This window comes from Nelumbo lutea, chromosome 5 (assembly GCF_056320005.1).
Source record: "Nelumbo lutea isolate HS-2025 chromosome 5, American lotus-T2T, whole genome shotgun sequence".
Taxonomy (NCBI): domain Eukaryota; kingdom Viridiplantae; phylum Streptophyta; class Magnoliopsida; order Proteales; family Nelumbonaceae; genus Nelumbo; species Nelumbo lutea.
In genome coordinates, this window is record NC_142688.1 from 38,824,311 (window position 1) to 38,842,041 (window position 17,731).

A 17,731-nucleotide genomic window follows, 5' to 3' on the forward strand; every position below is an offset into this window, starting at 1 on the left:
ACGTGTATCAGGATTCAGGAGTATCAAAAACTTATTTTCTTTTATTTTTATCGCTGAGCTGCTAAAACAAATCAGTGTATCGTATCAATATTATGAACCGTTCTTGTTTTAAATATATTTTGCTCATGATATACAATATGTCAATATAAAAGTCTTTTCCGGTTCCTTTATGAAGAATATATAATATTTTGAACATTTTCAATTAATTTATTAATGCTATTCAATACCCAATTATAATCCCATCCCAAGGTGGCAACCAGCTTGCACCCAAATTTTTACCATTAGTCTTGATATCTCATTAAGGAGGTCGTCGGGTAAATTACATTACTAGAGGGATTGAATTTATAAATGGGTACATCAAATGCAAAATAAGTAGTCCTAGACCTAGTTATAAAAAAACCAACTTCCAGACAAGACTAATAGAGAATACGGCAGCAATACAATTAGAGTCTCATGTGAACGGAAAGTGGAAACATCCAGGAAAGTGGAACCGAGCCCCATAGAGAAACCGGGGAGGGAGTTGTATAATCAAATTACAAGTTCAACAAAATAAACGTTACAGTGAAAAATATCCTTGAATTTGGATTATGATGAAACAGGCCGTTCGGACACAATTTCTTAATATTACAACACCTTGCATCATTGCCTTGGAGTTACGATGCCCATTAAAAATCTGATTAGATCTGCACGCATTTTTACGATGGGGATCACCCAATCATAACAGATTTCACAGCCCTTCTCCCTTAAAATAGAGAAAAGAAAACACCAGCCAATCCCTCCCATCAGCTACACAGTTTACAAGGTAGATGAATGATGTTAGTCTTCTAAACAATGTGGTGAGGGTAGCTTTCTTGGCTTTCGGGTATTCAAACAAAATGTACAAACCCTTGCCTAGGGAGTACTACAGTACAGACCATAATATGGAGTGTTTTACCCCCCAGCTTTCAGTGAAAATAAAATGTTCCTATTTCTTCCTTACAGTAGAAGCCAATCTCTCCTCGCACTTAAGCTTTTCAGCAGCATTTAGAAGCATGTCCACTGATCCCACAGCTTCAATTGCCAATTGCTTCATTTTCTGTTTCTCTAGATCCTCATATGCCTTCTTAGCTTTGCGTATTGCCTCAATTCCAGCTTTACATTGACTACAGAACCATTTCCCTCTTGGAATAGAAGTACGTGGAGGTTCCATGCAATAGATGTGATATGCTTCATCACAGCCATCACAGAGGACAATCTTCTCATCATCCTGATCAGTGAGGCAAACTCTACAGAGACATGAAGGGCAGTACCAATGTGGTCCATGGGACTTCAACTGTTCAATGGTTAAGCATTTTACATGATAATACTTAAAAAGGCAGAAGGGGTGCCCACATAAACGGTGTTTCTGGCCTCCTTTTCCTCGGCTTCCACAGAGCTTGCAAGAGAAATGTCTTCTGTTTCTGCTGGACGGCTGGAGCCCATTTTTAGCACCCTCACTACAATCTGATCTCTCTTCCAAGTCACTAAGAAGTTCTTCACCTATTGGAACTATCTCATTCCCACCTCCATGAATTTGGATCATGGTGTCATTTAGTCTACCACATACTAGACAATTATCTTGTAGTGATTCAATTCCACTGGCTGTACAATTGTCACAAAACCAATCAATTGGTGGGATCTCTTCAAAGACAGGCTCAATACAACGGATATGGAACGCTTGTTCACATGCATCACAGACCAAGTTCTTTCCCTCTGTCTTAGCTCCACAACTTATGCACTTGCAAACTTTGTCTGTGGCACAATCCTCTGCTTTCTTCAATTTCTGGAGGTCAGATTCCTGGGAAACAGTATTGAATCATTCTGTTTAGTACTAAATTGATTGATACCCTCCTGCAAAGGAAGTCCTAATCTTATTGGCATGATACAAGGAGAAACACTATTAAAGTGTGAAACTACACACACAAATCTAAGTGCGTGCAGTTCTATTAAACATTATTGTTCTACATGATTGGACCTACATTCTACAATTGAAGAAATTAATTACCACATGTTTCCCTTCTTCAGAAGTGCCATTTACCATGCCTCCAGCCTGAGAGGACAAGTAATGCAAGATGAGTAAACAGTTTACCAAGGTCACTGAACACAAATGCAGAAAATAATGGATTTAGAGGCAAAAGCAAAGCCTCTTAGAGAACTAAGCCCAGAAGTATTGCATGGTCAACCAACTTTTCAGTGAACTACAGAACCCAATGGTACCAGATAAGGAGTTGCAGACATAAACCATTCTCCATACCTGTTCACGGTATGTAGTCTGTGACATGTTTGCAAGGCTCTTCGCAAGAGAAACCATTTCAGCCCCTATCCTCTGAAGCCTTCCCCATACCTGAGAAATATTTGGCATGAGATACATATAACATAAAAATTGATTTTGAAAAGCCACCTTAAAACAAATATATGATACACAAGCTTCATGTCCAAACAGGAACTGCTAACAAATTTCATAAGTGGTCTTCCAGATTATGATTGTATGACGGGAGTTAAAGAAACTTGCTAATGGTCTGAAAAAACAGCTATTAAATTTCAGTGCCACCAGAGGTTACCATGAAGCATTGATGGATTAAAGTGCTAATTGTCTTAATGTCATAAACTATGAAATTAAGAATTTATGCCAGAACAAATATGCCAGATAATAATTCAGTTTTTTTATGAGATATTGAAGCATCAGAGAAAGGCATGTAATGATAGCTTTCCAGATGCAGAAGACTACTCAAACAAGTTCAGGCTTCACAATTGGCCACAAAAGCAAGATCAACATCTACATTATATGAACCATTCATGGTGTATTAAGTTTACTTTTGGCTTTGGTTTTCTGCACCAACATTTTATAATCCCTTCTGTATTCCTTTTTAACCATCAGAAAGCTTATTTAACTACCAAACCGAAGAGTCAAAGATAATGCAAAATAGACAATCTGAAAAGTTGTATCCAATTTATGGACTGCATAAGGTTGTTTAACAGGTTTTTTTTTTTTTCAAATCAGCACCTTAATGATTTTGAGAGTTCAATTGAGACCAATAACTAAAATATCAAGTTTGGTTTTGTGGTTTTATTTTCTTAGACATAAATGCTATAATGCATTGCAAGCAATCTTTTATTAGTAAACCACGAGTAAATGTTTGAATGTCAATTTCATCTTGATCATCTGATGTAGGAAGGAAAGCCCTACTGGTTAGCAATGGTGGGCTAGAAGGACAAGAAAGAAATAATTCATATCTGATATAAGGGGCAAGGGGAGAAGGATTTTAGATCTGAAATGTAAAAGAAAACGGAGAAGATAGAGAGACAAAAAAACCACAAATACAGAAATTATCACACTCTTGCTTGCAAGTAACTTCAAAGAAAACTTTTATTTTATTATTTCACTCCTCAAAATTCAATTGCAATGACTATTTATAGACTCATCAAGTATAGAGTCTCCCTTTACAAACTCCAATTTCAACTTAGGAAACTGACCACAAACAAGTTCTAATTACTTTTAAAATGGCATTCCCAGAATAGTCTCTAAACACATACCCCACACCCAATGGGCCAGAATATCACAAGGCACATCCATCAAAGTTCAATTTAATATACACATTGTCTGGAGCTCCCCAGTCTTGAATAAACTAGCCTTCTTCGAAATACATGATCAACAACCTACCACACTCTTAGGATCAAATCCATAGCCTCACCCTTCAACTCCTCTCTTGTGCTGACCCAGTAGCCACTCTGACAGTCATTGGATCAATGATCATATTGACTTCCTGCACAGTTCACAATGTCATGTAGGTATTTTTCCTTCTCAAGCCAATGGGGCACAACAACTAGACTAACAAGCTTGTATCAACTGTTTGAATGCTCATTGTAGGTATTCTAACAGCTTATAAAACAAAAAAGAGGCAGAATACATGTGTATGAATTCCAGGATCAAGTTGAAAGAAAGGAGCTATTTTACTCATGTCATGGCTTAAGAAGATCAAGACAGACTTAGGTTTCAATATTCCTCCTCTACTAGATAGCCCCAGCATGTGCAGAATAATAGCATTGTGTGCTAAAGAAACAAAAAAAAAAAGTAAGAAAAAGGCAAGATTAAAATCAGGTAAGAATAATGAATTTGGGAAGTCATTGTTTCATTAGTTGGGGGGGTATAAATGGAATTGTGCTGTTTTATTACAACAAAAGGCTAGATCAATGAAAATTTTGACAAAGTGAGGACTGAGCTATCTCATCTTTTAATACAAGCTATATAGATAGAAAGATGTTTTGGTAGATTGAAGCTGTCATACATCATTTGATCTTCAGTCAGATCAGATAACCACAAAAACAGATCATTTTCCACTTTATTTGGAACAAGGATGTTGCTAATAAAATGGGATTAATCAAGGAGATGGAAATTTAACTAACAACTGAATCACACAACAGGTCTAAATAAATTGAGTCTTGTTAACAATTATCTGGATAGCTGATTAGTTCCATAGTTTCATAAAAGATGCAGCATGTCAGAAGAACAAGAAGTTGTGATATCTTAGATAGTTAGAATAGCCTTTTCTATTATTAACAATAGATCTGACTTATAGAAGATAAAGGGCATAATACTATTCTCAAAAAAATGTTAGTAGTACAAATAAAGCTGAACAACCATAGGCTGATAAATAGAGCTTAGAACAACCAAATTGTTGATGTTCACAACATTTGGGAACTGATGCATGTAATAAATGGAGAAAGATGCACAAAGATAAATCAAACTTAAAAATCATCTTTTCATTATGAAGCACTATAACAGCCCATGTATTTAATATCAGGCTGAAAAGATCTTCAGATGTTACACTTTGAGATGTCACCAGAGACCAAACATAATTTTTTGATTGTTGATTGTAGAGAAAATAGAAATCAATTGCAATATAAAAGGAATGACAAATTACCTGTTGAATGTCTGTACAAAAATGTATCGGAGACTGTCCATAAGCCCCCTCTTTCATCCTTGAATTGATAACACTAAAGTCGATAAAGCTGTCGACCTTGACACCTGGGAAATTTTCGCAGAGTAGCTTACACAACAATGAAAATTTCTCTGAAACTATAATTTTAAGAAAAATCTGCTGACACAATTCAGAGACATGATGAACATTTGCTTGACTGCTTGTCTCATTCTGCGATTCATTGGAAGTAGCACTTGTATGCACCTTAGCGGCATTCTGTACTATGTCCAGTATTTCAGTTTTTCCATGCAACTGTGAGCAGAACCTCTGACTATCTCCATTACACTCAACAGATTCCTGTAAATGGTGAAATAACCAACCAATAATATTAATAATTAATGGAAAATACAGATAGTAAGTGGGTTCTGTAAGCCATACTAAAATTACCGGGCCCCATGTAGTTTTCTCAGTAACAGATTGCATCTTAGGCATGCTAGCAAAACCAAATGAACTGCACCTCAGTGCTTCACGGATGCAACTCCGAACACCACCTTCACTCTCACCTAATGACTGTGATATTTGTTCAAGCACAATATTCCTCCAGAAGGCATTTGTACAGTCATTTGAACCATTCGGAACAGTTTGCTCATTAGAATTCCTGCGTAGAAGAACCATGTCCCCAGGCTTCTTTATTGCCTGTAGAAAACCAAATAAGCCAGACAAAGCTCAAATAGGATCAACTACACAAAGAAAAGAGAAGCAAAGGTCAAATGTCATCATCATCAATAATATTCAAAGGTTTTACACTAAAGAGAAAGTGTTGCTTCCGTGTATATAAATGAGTACAGGAATATATAATGCATAGTCGCCGAGGTAACGCCTAGGCAACAAAGCGCTCATGGATGGCCACCTCGCAACCGCTGCAAACTTCAGTTCCAAAAGAAATAAAAAAGTCTGGCAGACTGTTTTTTTTTTTTTTTTGATAGTTAAGTCTGGCAGACTGTTAAGATGAAATGATCTTCTAACCTGTACCAATTTCCTCTCTTAGCCATCAAATTTGTTAAAATAGTTTTCCTTCACCTTTTCGGTTTGCAGGATGCTATTCAACCACATTTTTCATTTAATTAAAACAATTGGAAGATTAATGATGAAAAAAGCAGATTGTTAGGTAATGGAATCTCTTTGAATTGAGATTACATTCTTCATAAAACATAAAAGCTTATTAGAAAAGCGGTTTTGTTTTTAAAGGGTGGTAAAAAGCAGATTTAATACAGTATTTCCAGAATTTGATAATAATAATAATAATAATAGACCTACACGCTTAAAATGAAAAGCAAATAAAATGCCAAGAATGATTATAATAGGTGAAGTAAAAATGCCTGAAAAGCAGCCAGCCCAGGGTGTCAAGACATTTTAGAAAATACCAAGCCAATGTTTTAAGAACAAGTCTGGGGCTCTGGGCATTGAACCATTTTAAAAGTTAGTTCATTGAAATTCAGACCCAATTTGACCAAGATTTCTAATTGAAAATATATATACATACATATATATATACACACATATACAAGGATACACGCAACATCTTGTCAATCCTCCTTAGCGTCTCTTCCAACAAAGAAACAAATCTTAACCTATTGTGCCATCAGCTTCCCATACCTATCACACCCTCAGCTTCCCATACCTTGTGGTCACCTTCAATTAGCAATCTATCAAAACCCAACTCTCTAGCAAGTTCCACTCCCTGTAAGACTGCATGGACTTCCATATTAACAGCATCCCCCACTTCAATGGGACCAAAGAACAAAGCAATAATCTGACCTTCTGCATTTGTTAACACCCCCCAATACTAGAGGGTCCCGATTGCCTAGACTGCAACCATTAAAAATCAACTTGATAAAACCTTCAGGGGGCCTCCAATCTACCATAGGTTTCTCTTTAATAGTAGAGTTCAGTGTTTTAAAAGCACAAGGCACAAAATAAGGCATAGGGGTCAATGTAAAACCCACAATCTCTTTTTTTCCTCAATTGCATTACTTAAAGTAGCTAATGTGATGTAAAACATATTACATTCATGATTCTATGAGCCGCTTTTGTGCCACACCCCTCGAGGCAAGCCTAAACAAGTCCATGTTAGGGTCCTAAATTCTTACTTCTCACACAAAAATAATGATTTTTTTTTTATTTTTAATTGCTTTTTAAGAAGATATTTTAGTAGGATGAATGAACGAACAACATTACCCCTGCGCCTTTTTTGCGCCTTGCGCTTTTAAAACGCTGGTAAAAGGGAAGACGTGTAATAAGGGCACCCATGTTTCCAATTGGAAAAAACTAGGGACACTTCTTTTTCAGTAACAGATTGATGACAAGTTTTGTGAAATAGGAATGAAAGCAAAAAAGAAAACCACATGAGATTCTTCCTTCCCAGAAAAAAGAAAATCAAAATGTCAAAAAGTATAGAAGCACTAATAGAAAGAGCTAAAACACAATGAAAAATCAAGAAAGAAAATGCATAAGCACCAACAACATTGATTATCAACCTTCTCATAGCATAATGTCAATTAAGAATAGAACATTGATGATCACTTAATATCTATAAATGCCACCACATATAGTTTCCGTTAGCTTCACACATACCCAGGGTCTTGTCACTTGTGAAGGGTAGGCTAAACCCAGACCTAACCTTTAGTATTTATTGCATAAAGTGGCCTCTTTCAGAATTTTTTAATCAATAACAGAATCATTTTTTATTAGAAATAAGCAATGAGAAACAAGTACAGAAGTAGGGAGAGGTAAAATCTCTTAATTCTCCCCACAAGGAACAACAGCATTACAAGATAGCCCAAAACATTTGATCCCTTCCCACCCCTTGTTTAGCAAGTATGTCTACAAAGGACTTAGCACATCTTTTAACCCACTGCAGTCTTACTTCCATTCCCCGAGTCAGCCACTTAAACTTTCTTCTTTCATTAATGTAGCTCCACAAGCCATCATCCTCCTTCTCTAGCCAACCTATTATCAATTTTGAATCACCTTCAATGATCAACCTGCTACTGTTCAGTTCCATAGCCCTTTTTGCAATTTGCACCCACTATAACAGCCAAAATCTAAAAATTGCTATACTGCATCTATCATTTTATTTACTGTGGTCATGGTGCATTATGGAATGGATATTTTAATGATTAATTTTTTCGGTATTGTCCTAAGGCATGAGCCAAATTTTGGATTTTTCATGATTAGAATCTGCACAAAGGCACTCTATGGACCTCAAACAATACATGGTTCCCATTCAGGGTTTGAATCTGACATCTTCACTCAAATAGGATGAAGATTGAGATATGAAAGAGGTTACCCCAAGTGAGTACCCATTCATCCTCATCGATGAGAAATAGGTCTTTTCAGATCATTTTACAAAGAGACTTGCGAATTAGAAGAGAATTTACAATTCTTTGGGAGGTAGGATAACCCTGATAAAGTCAACGTTGGCTAACTTAATAGTGTATTTCCTTTTTACCTTTAGGATACAGGTGAAAGTAGCAGACCAGCTAGAGAATATTATGAGGGACTTCCTTTGGGAACCAAGAGACACCAAAAGAGACACCTAGTGAAGTGAGAGGTGGTTTCTAAAAGTAGAGGTGAAGGGGGACTAGGAATAGGAAATCTTAAGCTAAGAAATACAGCATTATTGGGGAAATGGTTGTGAAGATTGCCTTTGGAACAGGACAGACTTTGGTATAGAGTGATTATTAGCATTCATGGATTGGAAAACAATGGTTGGGATGCAGGAGTCGAGCTTGAGGCTTCCCGATGCCCTCCCTGGAAAGCTATTCATGGTATTTTACCTTCATTCCTTCCTTATGTCAAATTTGATACTTGTGCAGGAAATAAGGTCTTATTTTGGGAAGATGCTTGGGTTGGAGACACTCCCCTTAATGAAAGGTTCCCTTTTATTTATTCACTCTCTGAAAATAAAAGAAAAGTGATATCTTCAGTCTTTACTGATAACTCTTGGGACTTGGGTTTGAGAGAGGTCTTAGGGAGTCGGAAATGACAATGGTGGATGAATTAATTAAACTTCTAGGGTCAACTTACTTGGATCAATCTTGTGTGGATAGTAGAATTTGGAAACCTTCCCCTTCTGGTGTGTTCACTTGCTCTTCCTTTTTTGATATCCTCATTCAATCATCAAACCCTATAAGGAGCTTTCCTTCAAAGGAGATTTGGTGTCAGCCCGTACCCCCAAAAGTTCGGGCTTTTTGTTGAGAGGCGGTTATCCAAAAAATCAATACTCTAGATATGTTGCAAAGAAAAAGGCCAAATGTTTTCCTATCACCCCATGTTTGTAGCCTCTGCTTGGGACCTGGTGAGACTATCACACACCTATTAATTTCTTGTCCATTTGTATACTTTATTTGGACTTGGTTCTCTTCTATTTTTGGTTGTAGGTGGACACCTCCCCCAGATGTGGCAAGCCTTTTTGACCCAAGCTTTTTCAAGAAACCGAAGAGGCGTAGAAGATTAATGTGGAGAGCCACAAGAGTAGCTATCTTATGGTCAGTTTGGGAAGAAAGGAATAATAGAATCTTTAAAGGCGTGGAGAATTCCAAAGAGGCAATTGTAGAAAGGACAACTATTATGACTATTCATTGGTTGAAAACTTTGGATTTATTTAAAGACTTCTTAGCTGAAGACACAGGAATTGGGAAGTGGTGGCTTCTACAACTTCCATGAAACCTATTGTATAGGAATTGTGGTCCCCACCAGCACAACAAAGAGTGAAATTGAATTTTGATGGGAGTTCAAGAAGTAACCCAACCCCTTCAGGTATAGGAGGAGTTTTCAGAGATGAAAATGGCAGAATTGTGGCTTTGTTTTCAAGACTAATAGGAGTGGGGGGCTCATTGAGAGCAGAGGTGATGGCCTTGCTTCAAGGTGTAAGATATGAGAAACAATTGGGGTTACACCAAATTGAGATTGAAGGAGACTTTAAATTGTTGATCGAGTGGATACAATCTGGTAAGTTGGGAGCCTGGATTTATAGACAGCCCATAAGGGAAATCCACAATACAACAAGGGAGATCGGTGCATGCTTCAAATGGACAAGGAGATCAGCTAATGATTTAGCTGACACGTTGGCTAAACAAGGGACTGTGAGGGAGAGTATGTTCTGGGCAGTTTTGTAAGAAAGATAACTGGGGCTCAACACCTACTTAGGGGTTGACAGCTGTACTTAAATCTGGAAGGTTATTTAATGAAGTTACCGTTTCCAATCAAAAAAAAAAAAGCACTTGGTGGCATATAAACATCTGTGTCCCCAATTCCTCATACAATTCAACTAATGGATGTATTGTGTCTCCATCTTATCACTCTTAACAAGGGATTGCAATCTCTGCAACCAAAATATCCTGCATGGCCTTACAAACTTTTCTATATCTCCTTACATTTTAAGTTTTAAAGGATCTAAAGGCTAAATACCATCTTATACTTCCAACTTATCTATACCAGCATACAGATTAAGGTGCCTATTTAACTGCAAGCATTTCAGAAAGGAAACTTGTTATAGCACCACATTCAAGCTTTCCTTTCATACTAAAACAGCAGAAAAAGTACAAACCTTGTTTGCGAATTGACCTGCTGTTTCTACAGAAATCCTTCCGTCTTCTTGAAGGTTGCTTACTGAAGTCAGCCTCAACTGCTTCCGCCGCTTGTAAGTACGAATCCCCTCAGAAGAAGACACTCCCAAATTCCCATTAGTATTATCACCTCCAAATCCAAAAGCATATCCATTCAAGATAGCACCATTCGAACAGGGAGCCAACAAGGAACAGTCCATGCTTGCACCATTGCACGTTCTCTCTTCAACAAGCATTTCCCCCATAGAAAAACCCTAGTTTACGAGCTTACTCAGCACGTAATTAGGGTTTTCAAAAATCACCAGCCTTACAACTTACCTCGAACCTCGGGAACATACAACATTCAATCTTTCTGCAAATTATTATATAATGGCAGAAAATAATCAGAATACAGTAAAATTCGAGGTATCAATCACGTAACATATAGTCTAGCTTGGGAGAACTAGAGATTTTGTAAGCAAAGTAGAAGTGTTTAAGAACAATCACAAAAACAAATTATGATAATACAACAATGCATCCAACTTGCCTAAAACACCAAGGGAAACAAAGAAAATTACAGAAGAGAAACCCTAAATTTCTGAAAGCCAGCTCTTCGCGCGCTGCAACTCGTCTCCGGAGAGATTTTCAAATTTTGAAAACAGTGAGGACTATATCCTTTGGGCATGGAACTGGCTGAAAGTGACCGGCTGCTTCACTCCAGCGACTTCTGTCGCGGACATACGATGAGGATTGGGAAACCGGCAATTGCCTGTCTCCACCTCATAACGTCGGTCACATTTTCTGTGTATAGCTCTTCATTTCCAATTTGCCATGAATGGCCTCAGTGGGATCTATTTCTCATTTTCTTGTAAAAAGAGTAGTTGCGAGTTGCGACTTGAATTGAGATGGAATCCTTCTTGCCACGTGGAAAGCTGAGCCGGAAAATTCCGAACTCTTTCTTCGTTGGATGCGCTTTTTTTCTGGATTCAACACATCACTCTATCATATGAACAAAAACTCTTAATTTTTTATTGTATAAAAACTATGGTGAAAAATATTCTTTTATTTAATATTTATTCTTAGTTCCTTCTACTTTCCTAATATTTTTGCTTTATTATAGATAATAATTTCTCTACTTGTCTTATTTATCAATAATTATAGAGGCTAAAATAGAATGCTGCTTTGGTCTGATCATTTTTACTCATTGAGTTTTATACAGATTTCAAGTAGGGCCGTAATTGGGTTGGATTTGGATCAGTTATGACCACATCCGAATCCAATCTGATTGTCAAAAACATATAAGCACGACTTTAGGAGAGGTGTTCCCATGCTTCTATGTCTTGATAATTGCCCACAAGTCCATACATACAGGTGATGTTTGGAACATATCCCATTGCTATTTGTTGTTTTCTAAGAAAATAGTGACGCAATGGTGTGTTGTGGTGTCTGGAACTGATGCCATTTCTCTATAGCTCTTAGATGCAATGGTGTATTGTTTTCTGAGAAAACGGCAATATTCTTTGTTTGGTTTCATTGCTGCCACATCAGCTAACCATTGCTAGCAATGGTATAAAAAGAGAAAACACGATTTTCTCAGATCATGCCTTCCCGATTTTCAAGGCATGGTCATTTTTCGGCGTTTTTCCCGACTAAACAGAGAACATGTCTTCGAACCATGATTCTCCAATGTGGCACTGATGTGTCGCCATTTTTTGAAAAATAAAAAATGGCATCGGTTCCAAATACCACCTGATGTAGGCACATGTGGCAGGGCCAGGATGGTGTATCCTGGCCGTCCACTACTAACAACCTCCAACCAATCCTAGGCGAGTTCAAGTATAAATAGGGGCGTCCCCCCACTGGTAAGATCACTTGGCTTTTTCCTGCTCTTAAGCTCTCTTACTCTTGGGTGACCTTGTCGGAGTTCTCTCCTCGGGCCTCTCGTCCAATCCCCTTGTGTGCACTTGACTAACTTGATCGTCGGAGACTCCGCCCTTGGGATAACACCCGAGGCCTCTAACGTGCACTCTCCTCAGGTTGGATTTATGAGCCATCAGCTTCATCCGCCGTCCGACACATCAGCCCTCGGCTAAGGAAGTGAAGTTACCTTGTTGCCCTCGGCCCATCCTTGGCACCAACATCACCTCAAAAAGTAGAATGTCTATAATATCTCTCAGCACATAATCAGAAAAAGAAAAAAATAATCTAGCTGCCCTGAATTCCACATTGAATTGGATATAAAGTTTGTCTTTATAATTGCCCACAATTTTCTATTAATGATTAAAAAGAATAATCGTCAGTTAAGGCAACAACCAGACTCTTGGTACCGAGCATATTTTTTGTAACATCTCAGTGATAATCAACAATTTCAGCTCCAAATCAATGAGTAAGCCCTGTTATGCCACTGAACTCTTTTAACACATTATTATAGCAAAGCCATCAGACAAGATGAAACAATATAGCAAAGATGGTCATCTATCTTTGACATGATAAATTTCTTTCCCAGATTCAAAATGGTTATGTGCTTCAACCCAAAAAAGACTTCCATGAAGCCTTTTCCAGTAGGTTATGTTTGGTTTGAAGGAAAAGATAGGGAAAGGGAAAGGTAGGGAAACCTATACAATGTTTGTAAAGGTTTCCTTCTCTTTCCCTTCCTTTCCATACTTTTTCCTTAAAACCAAACATAGCAGTAAGGTAAAATGGGGCTGCCATAGTGTCATGGATAAGAATACACCTGGAAGAGCAATGATGATGTGATTATGATGCTGAGTGCCAACTCCTCACCCAATCTGTCAAAGTGGCTACATTGTTACTTATGTCATCAACACAATTACTCTGCATTGCCACCACGATTTCCTCTGGATAACTTGCCTTCGCCTCCTCCAGCAACACTTGAAAATTTTCGCATTCAATATTGTTTGTGAGCTTTGAACCCATGTAGCCTCTGTTGTACATATACAATTTTAACCATGTGGAATTTAAAATAAATAAATAAAAGGAATAAAACACAGATACAAAGTCATCACCTGTTGCTTAAGCAATTATACGACACAGAATTGTCAGTTTGAAGGACAACTACATGATCAAACCAACGCTCAGGGAAGAAATCACAACCATGGTAGTCAACAATGTTTCCCCTTTCTTCCACTAAGTCCTCAAGCTCATCAAACACCTGAAAGAAAAAAAAAAAAAAAAAAATATATATATATATATATATATATAATAATAAATTAAGACTTCATAGTTTGATACAACAGTGAAGCAATCTCATGTGGGGAAAGAGTAACTTTTGGATACACCAAGATCCAAGACATTGGCCATATAAGTGATTGATGGAAATTTATACTGATTTTTGCAAATGTTAAGCAAAAGCAAAGATCAGATACAAATTATAACATGTTCTACTTAATTGATCATTGTAAATAGTAATTAAAGAAAAAAGAAACCTGGACAATCTTCATTGAAATCAAGGGGAACCTCTTAGATGAAACTAAAAGAAGACCCCAAACAAGTTCGTTTGAAACTGAATATTACAGAATATGATGAAGAATCATTTTTGAAGTATGGACAATGGTACATCAAGTTGTACTATGCATGTCAACCAATTTCCATCTAGAGATATTAGCTTTTAGAATCAACGGCAATGAGTGATGACCAAAGATAATTTATCAATGACAGAAAATATGAACCTCCAAAGGCTAAAGGCCTGAGTTGAAGGAGATCGATACACAAAAGATACAAACATCTTCATAACTAGGCCCTACCTGGCCTGAAGCACCCCATACAAGATCAGATCTCCCAAACCCAGCCCTAGCAAGAGAGTAAATCAGCTCATTGGATGATCTGGATATCCACCTCAATGACTTTTTTTATCTTAGAAGCCAACAACTCTGTTTCTTTAATGTGATGTCTAAAAATCTGAGGCAAACAGCTATGCCCAAAAGCCACTGAATCACTACTTGATAATTGCCTTCTACAATTAGCGATGATAAAATCCAAGTCCTAAAACCAGGTTTAAATAATAATTCTTATATGTTGATTGCCTTGTTGGACTATAAGCCTTCTGACTTCTGAGATGAAGTTCTACATGAAAATGCCTTCCATACAATGTACCAACTTCATGTCAAAAGTGTTTCTTTTGACTTTTTCCCTCAATTTCACTTAACCACTCCTTGAGATGAATAAGAACCTTAACACAAACTAAACCACAATAAAGTTTCATTGAGTATCTCTTTAAGTATCAATCCAAAACCTAACCATCTAAGCATAGAAATTTTCTTCAAGTATACATTGAAGCATCATCAACCAAAACCCCAACCATCTGATAGAAATTTCTCAGACAAATATTTCATTTTGTTTTTTGGTACAGGGCTGGAATTTTCAGATGGATGTAAAGGCAACAGCTAAATAGAAAAACTGGATACAAACCTGCATGTAAACAACTAAACAAGCTAAAGCCTTCAGGTTATACCCATGCTGACTTCATAACACTTAGAACAACTTAAATTCCATACTATATTGCTATAATTTTAGACAGTGAATGTGCCAAACCATAGTTGTCAAAGTGTCACCTAGGCAATAAGGTGCCTGCTTTACTTGCTAAATTAATATGAAATTGCTCTATTAAATACTTACTATATTAGTATTATTCTTGAAAATATTGAATTTGGTGTATTTAAAATACTGTTTTCTTATATATGAAGATTTTCCATGTTTTGAGTGGAAATGTGATGTTCTTAATAAAGAAATGTGCTGTTTTTCAATTAATATGCATGATGGATGTTATATAAAACTAGGGAAACAACCAAAATTTAGATTTTTATTTTATGAAACTCTTATTGCTTAGGTGACTAGGCACCACACTGTCGCCTAGAATCGCCTAGATATATCGTTTTTTTTTTAATCAACAAATCGCCTAGATATATCCTTCTGTTGAAAAAGGAACTTGTAGCCATCAAATCCACTAATTTTTGTGGGTAAAAAATCTGAAAAGGGTTTTGAATGTGTCAATATGTTTGGAAGAATTCTTGCAAATAAGAATTCCAAAAATGTTCATTTAATCACACTTTTTTTTTTTGCAAAGTCTGTCTACTACCTATTTACCTCTAATTCCAAGTTAATAGTTGTGCTTCTTTCTTCAAAATAATGGAGACACTTTAGGTGAAATGAGAATTTGCAAGAACAGGGACTGTAACAGAAAGACTGTCCGGCCCAATAACTACAACAGGACAGAAATGCCGGAACTCATTCTATCTCAAAAAAACAGGGGGTGCAAGTTGGGTTGCCCAAGTTCAAGAGCTTCAACTACATCAGGCTTGGGTTTGGACATACCCAACCTGACCCAACCTGACCCAAGTTGTGCCCATACCCAGCCCACCGACATATGCACAAACACACACATATATAATACCTCTTCTTCTTTATCATACTTTGTGAATTCCAGAAAGCAACATATCTCAATATTAATACAAATTAATGCAAGACATATGTAAGTTGAGCAGACGCAATGGTTTCCATAAAGATCTATTAGATTCAAATTTGCACCCCACTGGAAATCCTTTTATCTTCCTTCATTCATTATAGGACTTAAACCATTAGGCACAACTCTTTCTTTCATTCATACTTCTCAATATACAAAAGACATGAAAACACAAATAGCTGTTTTCTGGTTGTGTCAGGTTGTCCATTGATTCAATTTTAACCCAGTCAATTTTATGTGAAGACTAATAAGTTGATTATTTTCAAGCCTACTCCAACTTGATGACAAGAAAAAACCTAAACCAATCTTGCCTGACCTCAGGGTAGCTCACTTATGTTAAGGTTAAATCTGATCAGAATTCCCTGCATCACCACAGCATGCAAACTTGTTGGTTTAGAGAAAGAAGTATCTTAGGAAATGCACGGACTATAACACGACTGTAAGTTTGCAAGGTTTTGATCTCACATTTTTAAGACCATTATCCTTCATATATTGGATGGGCTGCATAATTCCAAACTCCTCAATATCAGTTTCCCTTTAAGAACCTTATTGAGTTGCCTGCTTGATTTAAGTTCTCAAGCAAAAAGAGGCTTCCATAAATTTTCTCCCACTTCTGTCAGAAAATGGAACTTCAGAGTCTTGTTCTTCTCCCATTCCTTAAGTTTGGAGGTTTCTATTATCATTTGCACACCCAACAAATATAATGACCTGACCAATTAGTATAACACAACATAAGCACTAATTTCCGACCTCCCAAAACAGCAGGCCGATTCCAAGGAGTCAAGGACCCGCTGAAACTCAGTTGAACTCCAAAAAGCCTTACCTTAACTACATCGGGTCAAGTACATGAACCCAATTTCACCATTCCACTTTATCAGAGTCCATATCCATTACTAAGATGTAAACCCTCAAATCATTTCGCACTGGCTCCGAGGAAAGACTCTCTTAAAATATTACAGAATCATCAAGCAACCATCTTCTGAGTAGGAGTCAAAAAAAGATCTCCAGCGAGTTTTGGGGAGAAAACCATCTTCTGACTAAGCTTATAAGTAGCAAATAAACAGCCAAGAGATCACATAAGAAAAAACCCATTAAGGATAAACCAACTTCTCTAAAAATCCAGTCATATCAGTAAAACAGTAAAAAGTTATCATGAGATGAGGTTCTCGATGGTTTCCCGTCTTTTGAGGTCAGGCGTGAAGCATAATTTAATAGAAATATATGAGACAGAACGGAATCTAGGGTTAAGATTTTGAATCGTACCAGGTCTTCGTCAATGACATGACAATCGAATTCGTCGTCCCATCCTTGATGCAAGTTCTTCTCCTTCACTAGTTCGCCCACGTTGATACGGCGGAGCTGCGTCGCGTCGGCCAGCAGAGATGTTGTGGTCGTTTTACCCGTCCCCGGGGTTCCGGTCACTAGAATATTAGGCTTCTTCCTGCTATTCTGAGCCATGGCAAAACCTGTAGTTGTACTTCAACCTTCCTGGCTTTCCTCTCTCTCTCTCTCTTCTTCGTTTAATTTTCAGTTAGAACTCTGCAAGAACGACAAGGGTAAGGCAACGTCGCTACTCACGTTACTAGGGCTGTCAATTGGTCGGGTCTAACCTATAGACCCGAACCGATTATAACGGTTGCAGCAGGGGAGTTCATCAAAAACAAAACAAAACAAACCGATTCGAATCGAAAATTACAGATAACCGA

General features: G+C 37.3%; 2 protein-coding genes across 4 annotated transcripts; both read right to left on the minus strand.

The window, feature by feature from the left end:
- Window positions 1-485: 485 nt before the first annotated feature.
- Window positions 486-13,464, minus strand: LOC148851831 (PHD finger protein EHD3-like). Of its 3 annotated transcripts, XM_088947757.1 has the most exons (8): window positions 12,450-13,208; window positions 11,094-11,526; window positions 10,549-10,919; window positions 5,385-5,633; window positions 4,941-5,294; window positions 2,273-2,362; window positions 2,024-2,068; window positions 486-1,816 (listed from the first exon to the last, which is right to left on the minus strand). In XM_088947757.1, exons 3-8 carry the CDS (start codon window positions 10,810-10,812, stop codon window positions 965-967), a joined length of 1,854 nt encoding a protein of 617 aa, XP_088803883.1. In that variant the 5' UTR covers window positions 10,813-10,919; window positions 11,094-11,526; window positions 12,450-13,208; the 3' UTR covers window positions 486-964. The 3 variants fall into 3 exon arrangements, with proteins under 3 accessions (XP_088803883.1, XP_088803885.1, XP_088803884.1); XM_088947759.1 differs by lacking the exons at window positions 11,094-11,526; window positions 12,450-13,208 and adding an exon at window positions 13,331-13,464; XM_088947758.1 differs by lacking the exon at window positions 12,450-13,208 and having other exon boundaries at window positions 11,125-11,938.
- Window positions 12,790-17,622, minus strand: LOC148851832 (adenylate kinase isoenzyme 6 homolog). Its single transcript, XM_088947760.1, has 3 exons — window positions 17,289-17,622; window positions 13,573-13,718; window positions 12,790-13,490 (listed from the first exon to the last, which is right to left on the minus strand). Exons 1-3 carry the CDS (start codon window positions 17,481-17,483, stop codon window positions 13,304-13,306), a joined length of 528 nt encoding a protein of 175 aa, XP_088803886.1. The 5' UTR covers window positions 17,484-17,622; the 3' UTR covers window positions 12,790-13,303.
- Window positions 17,623-17,731: the final 109 nt, after the last annotated feature.